Raw genomic sequence first — 16224 nt, forward strand, 5'->3', positions numbered from 1 at the left:
TCTTTTTATGTTTTTGTTTTACTTGCTTTTTATGTTAGACTTGTAAATCCCATCTTTTTCATGTTTATAAACTGGGATTGGATATATTACTTGAACATCATGCATTGTATAATTCTTTTCCAAGTAATATATATATATATATATATCCTTTTTTATTATATTCCCTTTTCTCATTACTCTTTTGTCTTTGGAACATGTGGTTTAAGGTATTCCATACCTCCTATACACTCAGACTTTGAACCACAGGAGGTACCACTTCCTCCCTTTTCTTTTAAATCGCTCTTTAAACATTGAGGACAATGTTTAGCTTGGTTGGGGGGAGAGTTGAGAAAGGAAGTTTTGTTGTTAATACTAAGTTATTTTGGTAATTTAGTTGATTTCTGCTTAAAGTTTAAATTTTTTTTTTTAAAAGTTTTTTGAATCATTCTCTATGGTTGTTAAAGATAATTTCTCAAAAATAAAATAGGATAAGTCAAGTTTTAACTTAATTATTTAAGTCTTAGAGTTTGTTTTATGCTTTCAAAGTTAATAATTTATTGAAGCCCTCTTTGATTTCAAACTTATTTCTTCCATTTCATGCTTTACACACACTGTGCACATTAGATCTCGGATATATGATGTAAAAATTTCTCACCTTCTAAGCTTAGGAAAATTTTGACTTGGTTCATTACTTAACCTCTCTTTAATAGTGATGGGACACCTCATAAAGACCAATGAGTCTTTGAAAAAAAAAAAAAAGAATAAGCTTCTATTCTTTCCTTGAAACCTAAGCATGATCCGAAGGGGTGGCGAAAGCCTTTAAAACCCGATGCCCTAAACCTTGATTGGTTGGGAGTCATCGATCCTCTGCTTGCTACATAGGTGAATTGGTTAAGTTTAGTGAGTAAAAAGAATTGTGAATAAGAAGGTGCGTTCCTAACCTATTAAGAGTTGGATAATTTTGCCAATGTTCGAGAAAAGCTTAGGTTGGGAAGAGAGGATAGTTGTACATACTATATCCGGAAGCTAATCTCATTAACACTTAGCTTATTATGGAAGAGTTTGATTTGGAACCTTGAGAGTAGAGATTCTTTTGATACTTAATTGCATAATCTCCACTCTTTGTACTTTTTGTTTAAGTTTTAGCTTTGACAACTCCTATTGCATTTTGAATCTTCATATCTTTAGTTCACCATGTGAGATGTGTTTTGATATCAGTCATGCCACTCAATTATTTTTTGGAATGATTTGCATGACCTCTTTTATGTATATTATTATGTTTGCTTAGTTTTTCTCTCCTTCATTGCTAAGGGACTAGCAATATGTCGGTTGGGGGGAGTGATTACTACTCAAAACATGCTATTTTGTAGCTTGTTATTAGCTCTTTTAAGCACCCTTGAGTAGTAATTATTACCTTTTAACTCAATTAACATGTTAGGGACCCTTGCAATCGTTTCTAACAATTGTGTTAAGTTTTGGTGCTTTTTGATAGCTATATGCTCACCAAAGCAATTTAAGAATGAGGGAGAGCTATGTATAGTTCATGGCAAAGCTTTTGGAAAGCTCAAATTTATGAAGAAACCAAGCTTTGGAGTCTCATAATCCTTTGCCTTAGTAGTTCAAAGTATGCAAGGAAAGAACAATAGAGAAGAAGAAAAACAGGGTAAGGAAAACAGAGGACACAGATGCAGTCTTCCTTCGCACTTTTGGAGCACTTCCCGAAGTCCATTTTTTACATTCTATATACCATTTCAAAGCTCAGAAAGTCAAGAATCCAACGATTTAAACCATGTACGATTTGGAGCTGAAATGAGGAAGATAGGGCCTTCGGAAGACAACTGCATCAAGCTGAGGGACAATTTCGCACGATGGAAATCAAGGTGCGAATTCCTCAGTCCAAAGTGTGGGAATTTCGCACACCTCAAACCAAAGTGCGAAATTGGAACTCCAACGTGCGAAAATTGGATATTTTTGCCGACTCTTTTTCTTCTGATATTTTTGCGTCTAAATTTCCATTTTCTCCTTGTATTCAGCTACACATGTAATTCCTTAGCTAGGAAGTATCCAAGGAAGGGTAAAATTACCTTCCTATATAAATTCTCTTGTAAACACTGAAAAAAGACTCTCGGGGAGTTTTCTCCAAGAGACCAACTGATGTAAATTCTACACTTAGTGAAATACAGAGATTTCTTTTACTTTCTTTTTCTCTCTACTATTTTCTATTTTCTTGGAAGCCAAACAGCCTCTGAGGATGTTTTCCCAGAGGATGAGAGGCTAAACTTATAGTTTCTTGGAGTGAAGGAAGCTAGGTGAAAAGTTCAGATTAAAAGGTGGAAAGTTTCCGTGCATTAAATTCAGGTAGTTGGAGTCCATAAATGGCTTCTAAATCCAAAGTTTTGCTTTAAATCCCTTAGAATCACTTTGACTGGCCAATACATGGTAAGCTTCAGGTCTCTGTGGATGCTTAATGCTAGATCCATATCAGTCCATTAGTTATCATGTACGAGCCATTGGAAAGTGATTCAAGGTGATAACCTATAGTGTCTTAAGCCATTAATGGACCTTGACTACCATCTCTATTGACTTTTTATGGATTAAATCTTCATTGTCAAACCTATACCGGTTCGGGAAATAACTATAGGTTAAATCCCCAATGCGAGGAGAAAAATCCGGAATTTTCCACTTTGCATCCTGAACTTGAACCTAGCAACCTTTAGCTCCGGGAAACTTTCTTTCTTCCACTTTTACTTAGTTCTATGTGAGTTAAGTTTCAATCACCACTTTCAAAACAATTTTATTTTCTTTTAAATTTCAAGTTTGTGCTAAAGGAAATCATCAGAATCAATTTCTAATTTAGAGTGAAAACCCATCCCTGAGTTCGACCCTAGAACTGCTATACTATAGTAGCTTTGCTACGCCAGTATAAGGTCATAGGATTTATAAATATTTTTGATTAAAGGACCCGACTGGGCACGAATCAGTTCTCGTAAAAAATGGAGCTCTATTTTTTTGCAAAACTTTCAATGTGAGATGAGCTTGATGGAATAACTATTCCTCTTAGATGATTAAGTCTTAAACAAGAGGCCTAGCTCTTATACCAATTGAGAAAATAAATGCTAATCTTAAATGAGAAAAACACCCAAAAGATGGGGTGAATTGGGTTTTTAAAATTCTTTTTGAACATAACAAATTTAAACACAATAGAAGCAAATATAAAGAGATAGAGTTAAAGAAATCAAACTCAGATTTTATAGTGGTTTGGCACTTCCTTACTTACGTCCACTCTCCTCAAGCTCCTAACCGAGTGAGGGTTCCACTAACTTGAAGCTTCAACAAAGCTTCTAATCTCTTTTACACTTGGATTCCGGCTCCAATGGACTCTTACACAATCTCTTCAAGATTTAACTCACTTGAAGGATTTAACACTCAATTTTACAAGAATGAATCCCTCAACCTAGCTCAAAGATAGCTCAAATACAAATCAAAGTTAGGATGAATCACAAAAGTGCACTAAAGGATATGCAAGTGAAGATTTAATGCACCAAGAAAGAAATGAGAGATTTTAAGGCAAGAACAAGTGAGTAGACAAATAAATTTAGGTGTTCTATGTCTCATAAATGAAGTGGAGCTCTCTATTTATAGGTTTCTAACCTCAAGAGCCAAGAAAAACAAAAATCAGCCTCAACCGGTCGAGCTGGGGGTTGACCGGTTCATTAGCCGTTAGAGCATTTAATGTTTTGGCAAGTTACCGTTGCTTTGACTGGACTTTAATCTGACCTTGACTGGAGATCGACTGGGAAAGAGGATACCTCAACCGAGAATGAAAGGCTACTAGAAGAGAGAGAGTGTTTTTGCACTCCTCGATCGGACTTCAACTGAGCAAAGGGAACCGGCCAACCGGTACCCTAGCCGATTGAGCTAGTTGGCCCAATGCCTTGATCGGTTCAATATTTTGGCCTCGAAAACCTATATTTTTCTGTTATTTTCTCTTCTAACACTTAGGCAAGGTCTTTAGGTAAATTAATATGCCAATTTTGAAATGTTTTGCCTAAGGTACATTTGATAAAATTCGGGTTTTAATTAAATTGTAACTATAAGGAATAAATCGAGTTTTCCAAAGATGCATGAAATGATATGGAAAACCTAAGTGCACCCATGCATTCATCTTACATTTGTTTCCTATGATTAAATGTCTTCTAAACGTCTTGTTCTTGTATCCATTAGGTCCTTTGATGAATTTTCAAATTAATACCTGAGATTCTTTACAATTCAAACCAATTAGTAACTTAACCATGTTGTTATCATTAAAACTTGATTAGGAGAACCCTTGGGCTAACAGGTTTGAATGACATGACAAATAAGGGTATTTTTGGGAATAATTGGATGATTCGTTAAAAAATGCATGTATTTCAAATTATTTTTAAATAATTGAAGATAATACTAATTTAAAAAAATATTTGGTTCTTTTTTCCATATATTTTCAAATTAGTGAATCAAAGTCTACTTTTCCCTTGATCTTATGAAGGGATTGTGAATGGTATTGTATTCATTCTTAAAGATTATATTGAATTAGTTTATGATTCATATTACTTTATAAATAAATAAATTTTAGATTTATTATGAAATATTTATTAATCTAATTATTTTAAATTGTTATGAAATACTTCAAATATTCAAATCAAAAAGATATAATTGATCAAATTAGTACTTACTATTGAAAGATGCGTACTTTCTTATTAAGTAAGATACTCATGAAAATATGTGAAATGAAATTTTTTTTTACAAAAATTATATGACCTATAAAGCCTACCAGATAAATCTAGAAAAAGAATTGATTAATAGAAAAATAAAATTCTAGATTATATCTGATCCATGTTCTTATCTTCTCTCTATGGTATTGATCGATGATTGTCTCCTTTATGATCCTTTTTATGATACTTTCTTTTCCACACACCCATAAAGCATTAAGTTCGGACATTATTTTTTTATGAATTAATTTCGTGGAAGGATTGATAATTGTTTTATATTCCTCTTAAGAATTGTATTTGATTTGATTGAGGATTATTTTATATTAATTATTAAGAAATTATTGAATTTAATTTTCCAAATTTAGTTTAAAATATTTATCCATAATTATCTTTATTCTTACTTAATTATTTTACTATTGATCACAATCAAATTTATTTTAATATGAAAAAATGATATAATTTCAATATGAAAACAAAAAATGATGAAGGAAATGAGAGAAGAAGTTGGGAAGATAACTGTGATAAAACTAAAAAATCTAGGCATTTAATTAATTTTAAAAATGTTTGAAAATAATTTATCAACAAATTACTCTTAAAACTCATAAATTTAATTTAAACTATATTATCTAATACAACTAAAATATAATTCACAAAAGTTTTGTATATTTAAAATAATGAATTCAACTACTCATGTGAACTTTAAAAAAAAAATGATAGATTAATTTTCAATATGTTAAGTTTCTAAAGTTATCATAATAAATTTCAAATTTATTTTAAAATATTTATAGGTAATTATTTTTATTCTTATTTAATTATATATTTTACTATTGATTATGATCAAATTAATATCAGTATTAATATATAAAAAAATGATGAAAGGAAGGAATGAAGAAGTTAGGAAGATAATTGTGATGATAGTTATTTGCATAATTTTATATATTCATATATTATTTTAATTAATTTTAAAATATAAAAAATTATGCAAATAAATCTTAAAATTCTTAGATTTAATTTGAATGATCTTATTTAATATGACTAAAATATAATTCACACAAGTTTTGTATATTTAAAATAATAAATTCAACTATTCATGTAATCTTTAAAAAAAAAAATTAATCATATGTTAATTTTCAATATTTTAAGTTTTTAAAGTTATCATAATAAATTTCTAACTAAAAGTCTAGAAGATTATAATATATATAATTAAAAAAAATAAAGGACTATCTTATATATTATATTTGATATATTTATTTATAAATATTATTTATTGATGAATATCAAATTTTTAACTAAATTATTGATATATTATGGAGATAACAAAATTTTTTATAGATAATTAATTTAAAATGGAGATCAAAATGTTTTTTTTTATATTACATATCTATAATTATCTTAAATGAAATAGTGATAAACTGTAAAGTTTAGATGATTTAAAATATATATATATATATATATATATATATATATATATATATATATATATATATATATATTACTTATAAGGTAGATATTGAAACCAAGTTAATCACTTAATTATAAAAAATATAAATCATTTAAAAAATGTAAAAGATAATCTTGTATTATTATAATATATTACAATATATTATCTATTAATAATAATATATTTGACTTCTCTATTTATAAGATTATTTATTAATTAATATCATATTTTAAATTTTTCATTTTATATATTATTTTAATTAATTTTATGTTATTTATAAATTATTTAAAATAAATAACTTACTGTTAAATTTTTATTCTTTAATAATAAATATATATATATAGACAACTCTTAAAATTAATTTAAATTATTTCATTAGTAAAAAATAATTCACTTATTGCCTTTAAAAATGCTATTTCTTTCTATACAAGGGTTTTCATCTATAAAACTTATAAATTTAATTTTTCAAATAATTGTTAATAATAAATAAAATTAAAATTCAAAATTCTTATTAAAAAAAAGGTCATTTCATTGAGAATGATTAAAAAAATATCAATAATTATTAATTGCTAGAAATTAATAACTTAAATTAATTTGCAATACTAAATTATTAATATTTAAAAATTTTATCTTTAGAATTATCACAATAAATTTTAATTTTGCAATAGTGATAGACAAAATACTAATAATAAAATAACTATAAACAACAAATTCACATAAGGCTTTTTACCAAACATAATGAAATAAAATAAAATAAAATTCTTACTTCTAAAAAACAATTTCAAATATTAAATGATATTCTTTGGATTTGATAGATTAACCATAATAATTTTGAGTTAGAAAATTTTATTTGAATTAACAATAAGATGAAAATTCTATATCACTATGAAAAATAAAAATAAATTCATAAGTGAGTTTCAACTTTTATCCAACATAATAAACTAAACTAAAGTTTTTTGAAATATAAAATTATTGATATTTTATGAATTTGATTTTTAAAGTTATGGTAATAAGAAAAATATAAAAGAAATGACTATAAAAAAAAGGGTAAAAATAAATAGTATTTGAATAAGATATTAAATTGCATCACTGACCCACACGTGTTCAACTACTAGTCCTTATATATATAAGAAGTATCATTTAAAAAAAAATTATATTAATTAAGTTTTTTTAATAAAATTAATCAAACAAATGTAAAAACTCCTATTAAGATTAAAATAGTGTTTATGGTTTCTCAAAACCCAACTTAAAGGACCTTAATTTGCTTCTTAATGATACATGCTATTTTCTATGAAACAAAAAAAAAAAAGTTGACTTATATATTGAATCATATTCAACGATCAAATTTGAAAATAAACTTTAATTGTTTTCATATGACTATTTCAAAATTAAGTAATTATATATTAGATTGACCTTGTATACTCAATTTAATTAATATTTAGAATTCGTTTAAAATAAGAATGATACAAACATGAAAATAATAAATTGAAGTAAATTAAACTATTACATGGGTAATGAAAATGTTTTTTTTTCCAATTAGTTATTTAATTAAGTTAAAAATTGAAATAACTATTTAATTGAATTTGTTATTTAATTTTTTGGTATCTCTTTAACTATAAGGAATAATCATACCATTAAAATAGATAGTCCTTCTATGTAAGCACTTAAGAATTAAAAATAATATTTTCTCTTATTCTTTCACATTTTACCTCAAGCTTTCAAAAATTTAAAGGAATTGTAAAATTATTAATGAATTTTTCATCAAAATTTCTTAAGCAATTAAATATGGCGTTTTAATATATTTGACTTGAAATTAAAAATGAATATCAATCAATGGACATCACTTAAGTCATAAGGCAAATCATAAAGCCCAAGGAAAAAAAATGTTATAAAGAATATGAAAAAAGTGCATATTAATATAAAGGAATAAAAAAATGAAATAAAAGAAAATGAAATTATTAACAAAAATTTAATTAATTTGTTCAATTTATTTTTCTCTCAGGATCTTGACTACCAATTATGTTTGAAAATCTATTATTATTGATAAAATTCTTTAAAGTCATTTTTTTAATTACAAGTTTTATAAGTTCTGTTATTAGGTTTTTTTTTAATTACAAACCTTATAAGTCTTGTTATTAAGTCCTTTTTTCTTTTTTAAATTGTAAGTCTAACTATATACATGTGTGTCCATGCGCGCCAAGTGAACTAACCATGTGTTTGGATCAATTAATCATGTGTTTGGATCAATTATAGATTTCTTCTAGAATTGGGTCAAAAGGTACTACAAATGACATGTATCATATTTAAATTTGACTTTAGACTATTACAATTGGTAGACATTGTGAACTAAAATTTTCCCTGCTTATATGATTGAGGTAAAAAAAAAAAAAATTGAAATTAGAGAATTAATCAATGTCCAATTAATGCAGCAGTGATGAAATTAAGTGGAATTAGTTTATAGATGATATTGAATGGATCTCTTAGACAGTATACTAAATTTTATCAATTTGATTGATTCGAAAAATTTATGTATATGTGTAGATCCTAAAATTTGTCCCAATTTTATTTTTACATTAATTTCGAGTCCAATTTTATACTTAGATTTCAAATCCCAATTACATGTGTTTTTTTGTCCACTCACTATTGAATATCTGCTTGGGATTTTGCAAATCTTTGGGTATTTACATTTGTGTTATCTTTGTTTTTGCATGGACCCATTCTGCAATCTTGTTGGCTGAGTACAAGTTGATGACACGTGGAGCTTGTGGTAAATTTATTTTGACACATTTTATTTCTCACTTTTATTTGCTTTTATTTTTATTAGTTCTTGTAAATATTTGTTTGTATATATTTATTGACTGTGTACAGAATTGAACATCGAACAAACTATAAATTTTGTTTAAGTGAAAGGAAGAATTCGTAAATGTGTTTTGATAAAACAATAATTTTAAAATATTATTTTTAATAAAAGAAAGTTTTTTTATTGTTATTTATAAAAATTCAGAAAAATCCAAAAGAATTGTTTTTAATAGAATTTGAAAAATTGTTTTTAATAACATTGTCCAAAAATTTATTTGCTTAATAAAAATTGTTCAAAAATTGTTTTGTAATTAAAGTTGTCCCAAAAATTAATTTTTAATAAAATTGTCCAAAAATATTCTTTTAAATGAATTCATTTTCCTTAATTAAAATGAGATTAAAAGTATTTTGAGAAATAGAGGATTTAATTTTTTGTATTTTTGTTTATTTATTTATTTAAATGAAAAAGAATCAAGATACTTTTGTAAATAAAATTGTAAAAATTCATTATTAATCTTCGTGACCAAATTAAAATTTTGTAATAAATTCTATTGATAACATAAATGTAAATAACTTTTCTTGAAAGTTAAATACAAATCAAATCAAATCAAATCACGTGAAGAAAATGTTTTTATAAATAAATAAATTGAAATCATCCATTCAAAATTGTTTTTAATAAAATCCTTCGAAATTTTCAGACAGCTAAATTTATTTATTTATTTATTTATTATTATTATTATTATTATTATTATTATTATTATTATTTATTATTATTATTATTTTAAATATTTTTTTTATTAGTTCGATAAATCAATTTGCATAATTCTATTGTCATTTGTTTTGTACATTCTTGTTATTTTATTTTGTTATCACCTTTGTATATATTGATTTATGTTATTAATTTCGGCATCCATGATTAATTAGTTAATTGTCATAATTCCCTCAATTAATTTAGTAGAGACCGTATGTATACGAGCTTAGAAGGATGCTACGGTTCACCATCGTACCTTCCCAATAGGTAACCTGAGCCCCGAACCCAAACTCGGTTTTCCACAGACCTGTTCTTTTTTCCTTCAGGAGTCACACTTAGGGTTTTTATTTCTTATTTTGTTTTTCCCTTAAAAAAAAAAGAATAAAATAAGTGACGATTCCAAGTCTTTTTCTAAAAATCAAATTTTTACTAAACAAATAATAAAAAAAAGCGAGTCACGCCGTCAAGTGGGAACGCCCGTGAAAATGCGGGATCCACAATATGTTTAACGGAATTAATATTTTTGACTAATTATATTAATTCTAAAAATTATATACACACAAAATTACATACTTCTTAAAATCATTCAACATTCTTAGAATAATTCCTTTTTGCATTAAAAATTGCTTGCTCCACACGAAAAGAAAAACTTTGACTGGTCTCCTTCCAAAGTAGAAATAATTCTATAAATACTTAATTATATTGTTTATTAAAGAGAATTGAAGAGGTCAAAGACGGCCAAGAGAAAAAAACAAAAATTTGCATGGAAAAGTCCAGTCAATGGTATTAATGTCATGCCACAGGCCCACAGCCTAAGATTTCAACATGAGAGAGAAGAATAATCTATATTCTATGTATAGCCAGCACAGCCATGACATCACCTCCATTCTTCTTCTCCAAGCCAAAACCACATGGTGAAGATCTATATATCTATCTGAATCATCCGGTGTTTAATTCCACTGAAAATAAGAAAAATTCTTAGAATTCTCTCTGTTAGCTATAGTATTAGCTAGTGATGATGAAGAAAATGGAGCTTATTTTTGTCCCTGTCCCAGCCATAGGACACCTTGTATCAACTGTGGAGTTTGCTAAGCTTCTTGTTGGTAGAGATGACCGCTTTTCAGTCACTCTGCTCATCATGAAGCTACCCATGGAGCACTCGGCGGTAACTAACTATATCCATTCAGTTTCTGCTTCCTTATCCGGGTCCATTCGATTTGTTCACCTTCCTGAACCCGACTCAGATTCATCCAATTCTAACCCATCATCGTCATCCCCTAGTGTCTTCTTCCATAATATCATTGCAAAGCAGAAGCCTCTTGTGAGGGATGCAGTCCACCAGCTCACTCGGTCTGAGTCGGGTCAACTCGCTGGGATTGTGTTTGATATGATTTGCCCTTCCATTGTAGATGTAGCTAATGAATTGGGTGTTCCTTCCTATGTGTTCTTCACGTCCAGTGCGGCCTGCCTTGCTCTCCTCATAGTTCAAAGTCGCGGTATCGGTCATTGACTCGGGAGGTCCTGAGGCACATCGGTATCGGTATCTTGGATCGGTATCGGGTGATATGCAAAAAATTCTAATTTAAGAGCTCAAAATAATTTTAAAAAATTATAAAAATTATTAAAAAATTAAATACAAATAAGTAGAGTAAAAAATTAATAAAATAAACTTTTATTATATTAAAATTATTCAAATTATAATAAAAACATATTTTTGGGATGATTTATAATAATATTAAAAATCTTTAAAAATATTTTAATTTAATCACTTGATGATAAATATTTTTTATTGAAGATGAAAATAATAAAAAGTAAATTTTTTTAATAAAAAATTTGATATAAGTCTATTATTTATTATTTATTTTTTATCATTATAATTTTTATCAAATTATTTAATACCCATATCCCCACCAAATACTCATAATCTAATTAAAAAATAAAAACATATTATTTAAAACCTAAATCCTCAATACCCATAACCCTCGGTCATCAAAGATACCCATTTCATTGAGAGGGCGGCGTCAATGGCTGAGCTCCTAGCGCGACTGGGTGAGTCGCAGGTGGTGCAGGCGATTGGGGCGCGAGCGGGCACGAGGTCCGGGGCTGCGTCACGCCTGACGCCAGGCCGCTAACACCGCGAACGGGTTCGGCAAGGCCAAGCTGGGCCTGAATGGTGGGCGACGGTGGCGGCATTGCTGAACATCGATGATAACAGCAGTCCGGCGACTCTGCTCTTGATGTTGCTCAGTTCCATCTCCGGCAGGAACTTGGGCGATCCGAACAAGCAGGCGTGCTTCTTCGACCTCGCCGACAACTCCAAGATGCAGGATTCTAACTCTGTATTTTTCATTTTCGTGGGTTTTGATCCTCTCATCTGATCTTCTCCACAATTTCTACTCCAACTCGGGTATCGGTCCGGTACCGGCCATGGTCGAGGCGGATATGACTCGGCCGAGTCGTACCGGTCTCGACCGAGATTTTGAACCCTGGCTCTCCTGTTTCATCTTCAAACCCTCAAGGACCACCAGGGCGTGGATGTTACTGAGTTTGCTGACTCGGATGCTGAGTTGGTGGTCCCGGGTTTTGTCAACTCGGTTCCTGCTCGAGTCTTGCCTGCTACGGCGGTGGACAAGGAGGGTGGCGGATCCATGGATTTCCTCAACCGGGTAAGGAGGTTTAGAGAGGCCAAGGGTATTTTGGTAAATACGTTTGTGGAGCTAGAATCTCATGTGATTAACTCCTTTGTCGATGGTACAACTCCTCCCATTTACACAGTGGGGCCGTTATTGAACTTACATAATGCCAATCACCAGAAACAAGATAGTGACTTGGATGTCATCCAATGGCTTGATGATCAACCCACATCATCTGTGGTGTTTTTATGTTTTGGCAGCGTTGGAGCATTCCACATGGATCAAATCAAAGAAATTGCAATTGGGCTTGAGAATAGTGGGCATCGTTTCTTGTGGACGCTCCGACGACCTCCACCAAAAGGTAAGATCGCAATGCCTACTGATTATGTGAATTTCGAGGAAGTACTACCTGAAGGGTTCTTAGATCGTACATCTAAAATTGGAAAGATAATTGGATGGGCACCACAAACGGCTATTTTAGCTCACTCTGCAATAGGAGGGTTTGTATCTCATTGTGGGTGGAATTCTACATTAGAGAGCATATGGTATGGCGTCCCGGTAGCTACATGGCCTATGTATGCAGAACAACAATTGAATGCGTTTCAAATAGTAAAAGAGTTAGAAATAGGGGTAGAGATCAGATTAGATTATAAAAAGGATACTAGTGATATTGTAAATGCTCAAGAAATTGAGAGTAGAATAAGAAGTTTGATGGAGGATAGCAATGACATAAAAACAAATAGGGCAAAGATGAAAGAAAAGTGCGTGACAGCCCTAACGGAAGGTGGATCTTTAGATTCTAGCTTACAACGTCTAATTGGAGACATGATAACTAATATCTCATGAAGCAATGTTTTATCAAAGAAAAGTTATAAGTTGTTAAAAATGCTTATTTCAATTGCCTTTTAATAATATATTGGTTGAGTGTCGTGGAAAGGTTGATTCAACTATTTACTTATTTTAAATAAAAATAAGCGTAACATATGTTATGTCTTGTGTAACAATTTTATTTTAATATTAGGTGATGTATCAAATCCAAATTGCATGTTTATTTTATTATTTAAAGTTTGTTAAAGAAACGATAAATGCATGATAATAAAAAATTTAAAGTAAAATAGGCCAACTACATGGATGAAGTTTTTCATTTGGATATTTAATTAGGAGTCTCTACATTTTCCTTTTTCTAATATTTAAAATCTTTTTTACTTATTTAAACAAAATATTAAATATGTAAAAAGTCTACCTTTCACCTTTTAAACAAATAAAAAAAATACAAAATAGTTTTAAATCCAATTTAATCCTACATAATCAAAGTACAAATAAAGCAATATTCAACGACGTGGAAGAGACAAATAAAATAGAGGAAGGCTTTTTAATTATTTTAAATTTTGGTGTATTAAATATTAATATTTCTATGCATTTTTTTAAAGACGGGGACATAAAAAGGTTTTACGCTTTCTCATCTTATATGTCATGTTCTTGTAAACCCTTATACTAAATTAGCATGTCCCATTGTCATTTTCAGTCAATTTGATGTTTAATTTTGTTGTTATTAAATTGTGAAAGGTTAACATAGACCTCCATTTTTTATATATCTTCTCACTCAATGGTAAGATTCGTTTTTTATTTGTGAAAATCTGATTTCTAAAAAAGTAGAGTCGTTACTTATTTTAATTTAATTTTTATGAAAAAAATAAAATAAGAAAAACCACATATTACTCCTTATTTGAAAAAAATAATAAGTTTGTAAACCAAAAGCAAATTCACTGATCAAGTTATTTATCGAGAAAGTATAATAATGAACTGTAACACTTTTCTAAGTCTGTGTCTATAATTTATACTAAATGAATGAAGAAAATTATAACAATTGATTAATTAATTATAAATATAAAAAAAGTATGATGCAAATATGAGTAATAAGATAAGGTAGAGACAAGTTACAAGAATATACAAAATTTCAATTTATTTGCAAAAGATTTGATTTTTATTCAAATTCGAATTTATTTTGAAAATGACTTTTCTTGTTTTTATTAAAGGAGATTATTGAATGTAATTTTACTAAAAAAAATGTTCAATTTGATTTTATTTATAAGAAATGATTTTTATTTATGTTTGTTAGGAAAAGAATGAATTTTTACAATTTTATTTTTAATAGAATATTTTATTGCAAATTTTATTTTAAAAATGGATTTTTACAAATTATTTAATATGTATATATATATATATATATATATATATATATATATATATATATATATATATATATATATATATATATATATATATATATATATATATATATTATTATTATTATTATTTTTTACAAATTTGGTTTATTATACTATAAAATAAATATTATAGCATAAGGTTTCTTGCAAAAATCAGAGTATCAATTTACATATTGATTCAATCATATGATCGATGATCCCTAAAGGAATTGCTTAGTTTATTATGTATATGCATTCATAGATATCTTAAAATCCCCAAAGGATTCAAAATGTCTTAAACAAATAATTCCCCGAAATATTAATATATATGAAGCAAATAATTATCTCAAGGATAAAAATATCTAAAGCAATGATTGAAAATCTTATATTACATTTGCGATCATGATGATAATATATTTTTATCAATTTATGTCATTATACTGATTAAAGTGTAGGTTTGTAATTGTTATAAGCTCATTGAAACTCTTGAAGAGCTAATAAAAGCGGTTAATTAATTACTAATTAAGGATCTTAGAAAACCAAAATTTTACCTTAGCTTGTAGATTAAACACTTTCCAAATGGAATGTTAGTTCATTAGTTAGCATATACAAAAAGTCCTAAAGTACTTTCATATAGACAAATCATACGCACTTAACTCTTCTATGATTGTTTGTTCACTTGAAGTGGATAAAAATATGTTCCATCCCAAAGAAGAGAAAAGAAAAAAAGTTTGGTCCAAGAGTATCATATCTTAATGCAATTGGTACATTGATGCATTTGGTAAATTGTACCTTATTATAGTAGCATTTTCTATCAATTTGCTACCAAGATAAAACTCTAAACCAACATGAAAACATTAGAATAAGACCAAACATGTATTACAATATCTTTGCGGAGCAACTAATATGAGTTTATTTTATTCAAAATGAGAAAAAACTCAACTACTTAGATATATGGATGTTAACTATCATTTAGTTGACCCCCACAAAGCTCAACCCAAATGGGATATATATTTATCTATAGTAGTGCAATTATGTCATGGAGATCAATCAAACGATCAATGATAATCACTTCTTCAAATTATTTAGAGATACTTTCAATTCATGAAGCAAATCATGGATGTGTATGGTTAAGGTCAATGATTCAACATATTCGGGAATCATGTAGACTACCCTCTATCAAAGATAATATTATCAAGTTACATGAAGATAATCCTATTTGTATTATACAAATTAGATGAAGATTTATAAAAGGTGATAGAACTAAGTAGATCTCTACCAAATTCTTTCATAGCTCTAAGAGGATGGTGAAATCAATATTTAGCAGATCAAGTTGTATGATAATCTAGTAGAGATGTTCACAAAGTTACCATCGAATACATTGAAATGGTTAAGATACAATATTGGAATGAGGGAATAGAGAGATTTACCATTGAAGAGTTGAAGAAAGCCTGATCATGTTTACATGAGGAGAATACTAACATGGATATATTACACTATTTTTTCTTTTGTTCAAGTTTTATCCCATTGGGTTTTACTGACCAGGTTTTTAATGAGACAATTCTAATGGTCAAATTATTTTAAGGGTATTGTACACTTTGTCTTTCACTAAGTATTTTTCCACTAGATGTTCCTCATTAAAGTTTCAAAAAGTCATATTCTTATG

At 28.4% G+C, this 16224-nt stretch overlaps 1 protein-coding gene across 1 annotated transcript; it reads left to right on the top strand.

Annotated features, from left to right (window-relative positions):
- Positions 1–10652: 10652 nt before the first annotated feature.
- On the top strand, positions 10653–13391 carry LOC100262128 (UDP-glycosyltransferase 71A16). The gene is made up of 3 exons (XM_059735712.1): positions 10653–11214; positions 11873–12057; positions 12202–13391. The coding sequence occupies exons 1-3, from the start codon at positions 10734–10736 to the stop codon at positions 13195–13197; spliced, it is 1662 nt and encodes a 553-aa protein (XP_059591695.1). The 5' UTR covers positions 10653–10733; the 3' UTR covers positions 13198–13391.
- The last annotated feature ends 2833 nt before the right edge of the window (positions 13392–16224 follow it).

The sequence above is a fragment of the Vitis vinifera genome, chromosome 3 (genome assembly GCF_030704535.1).
Source record: "Vitis vinifera cultivar Pinot Noir 40024 chromosome 3, ASM3070453v1".
Classification (NCBI taxonomy): Eukaryota; Viridiplantae; Streptophyta; class Magnoliopsida; order Vitales; family Vitaceae; genus Vitis; species Vitis vinifera.

Coding starts and splice junctions, on each gene's coding strand:
- LOC100262128 (XM_059735712.1), top strand. CDS start 10,734: ATGATGAAGAAAATGGAGCTTATTTTTGTCCCTGTCCCAGCCATAGGA. Junction 11,215..11,872: donor CCTCATAGTTCAAAGTCGCG/GTATCGGTCATT, acceptor GGGTTCGGCAAG/GCCAAGCTGGGCCTGAATGG. Junction 12,058..12,201: donor AGATGCAGGATTCTAACTCT/GTATTTTTCATT, acceptor CCGAGATTTTGA/ACCCTGGCTCTCCTGTTTCA.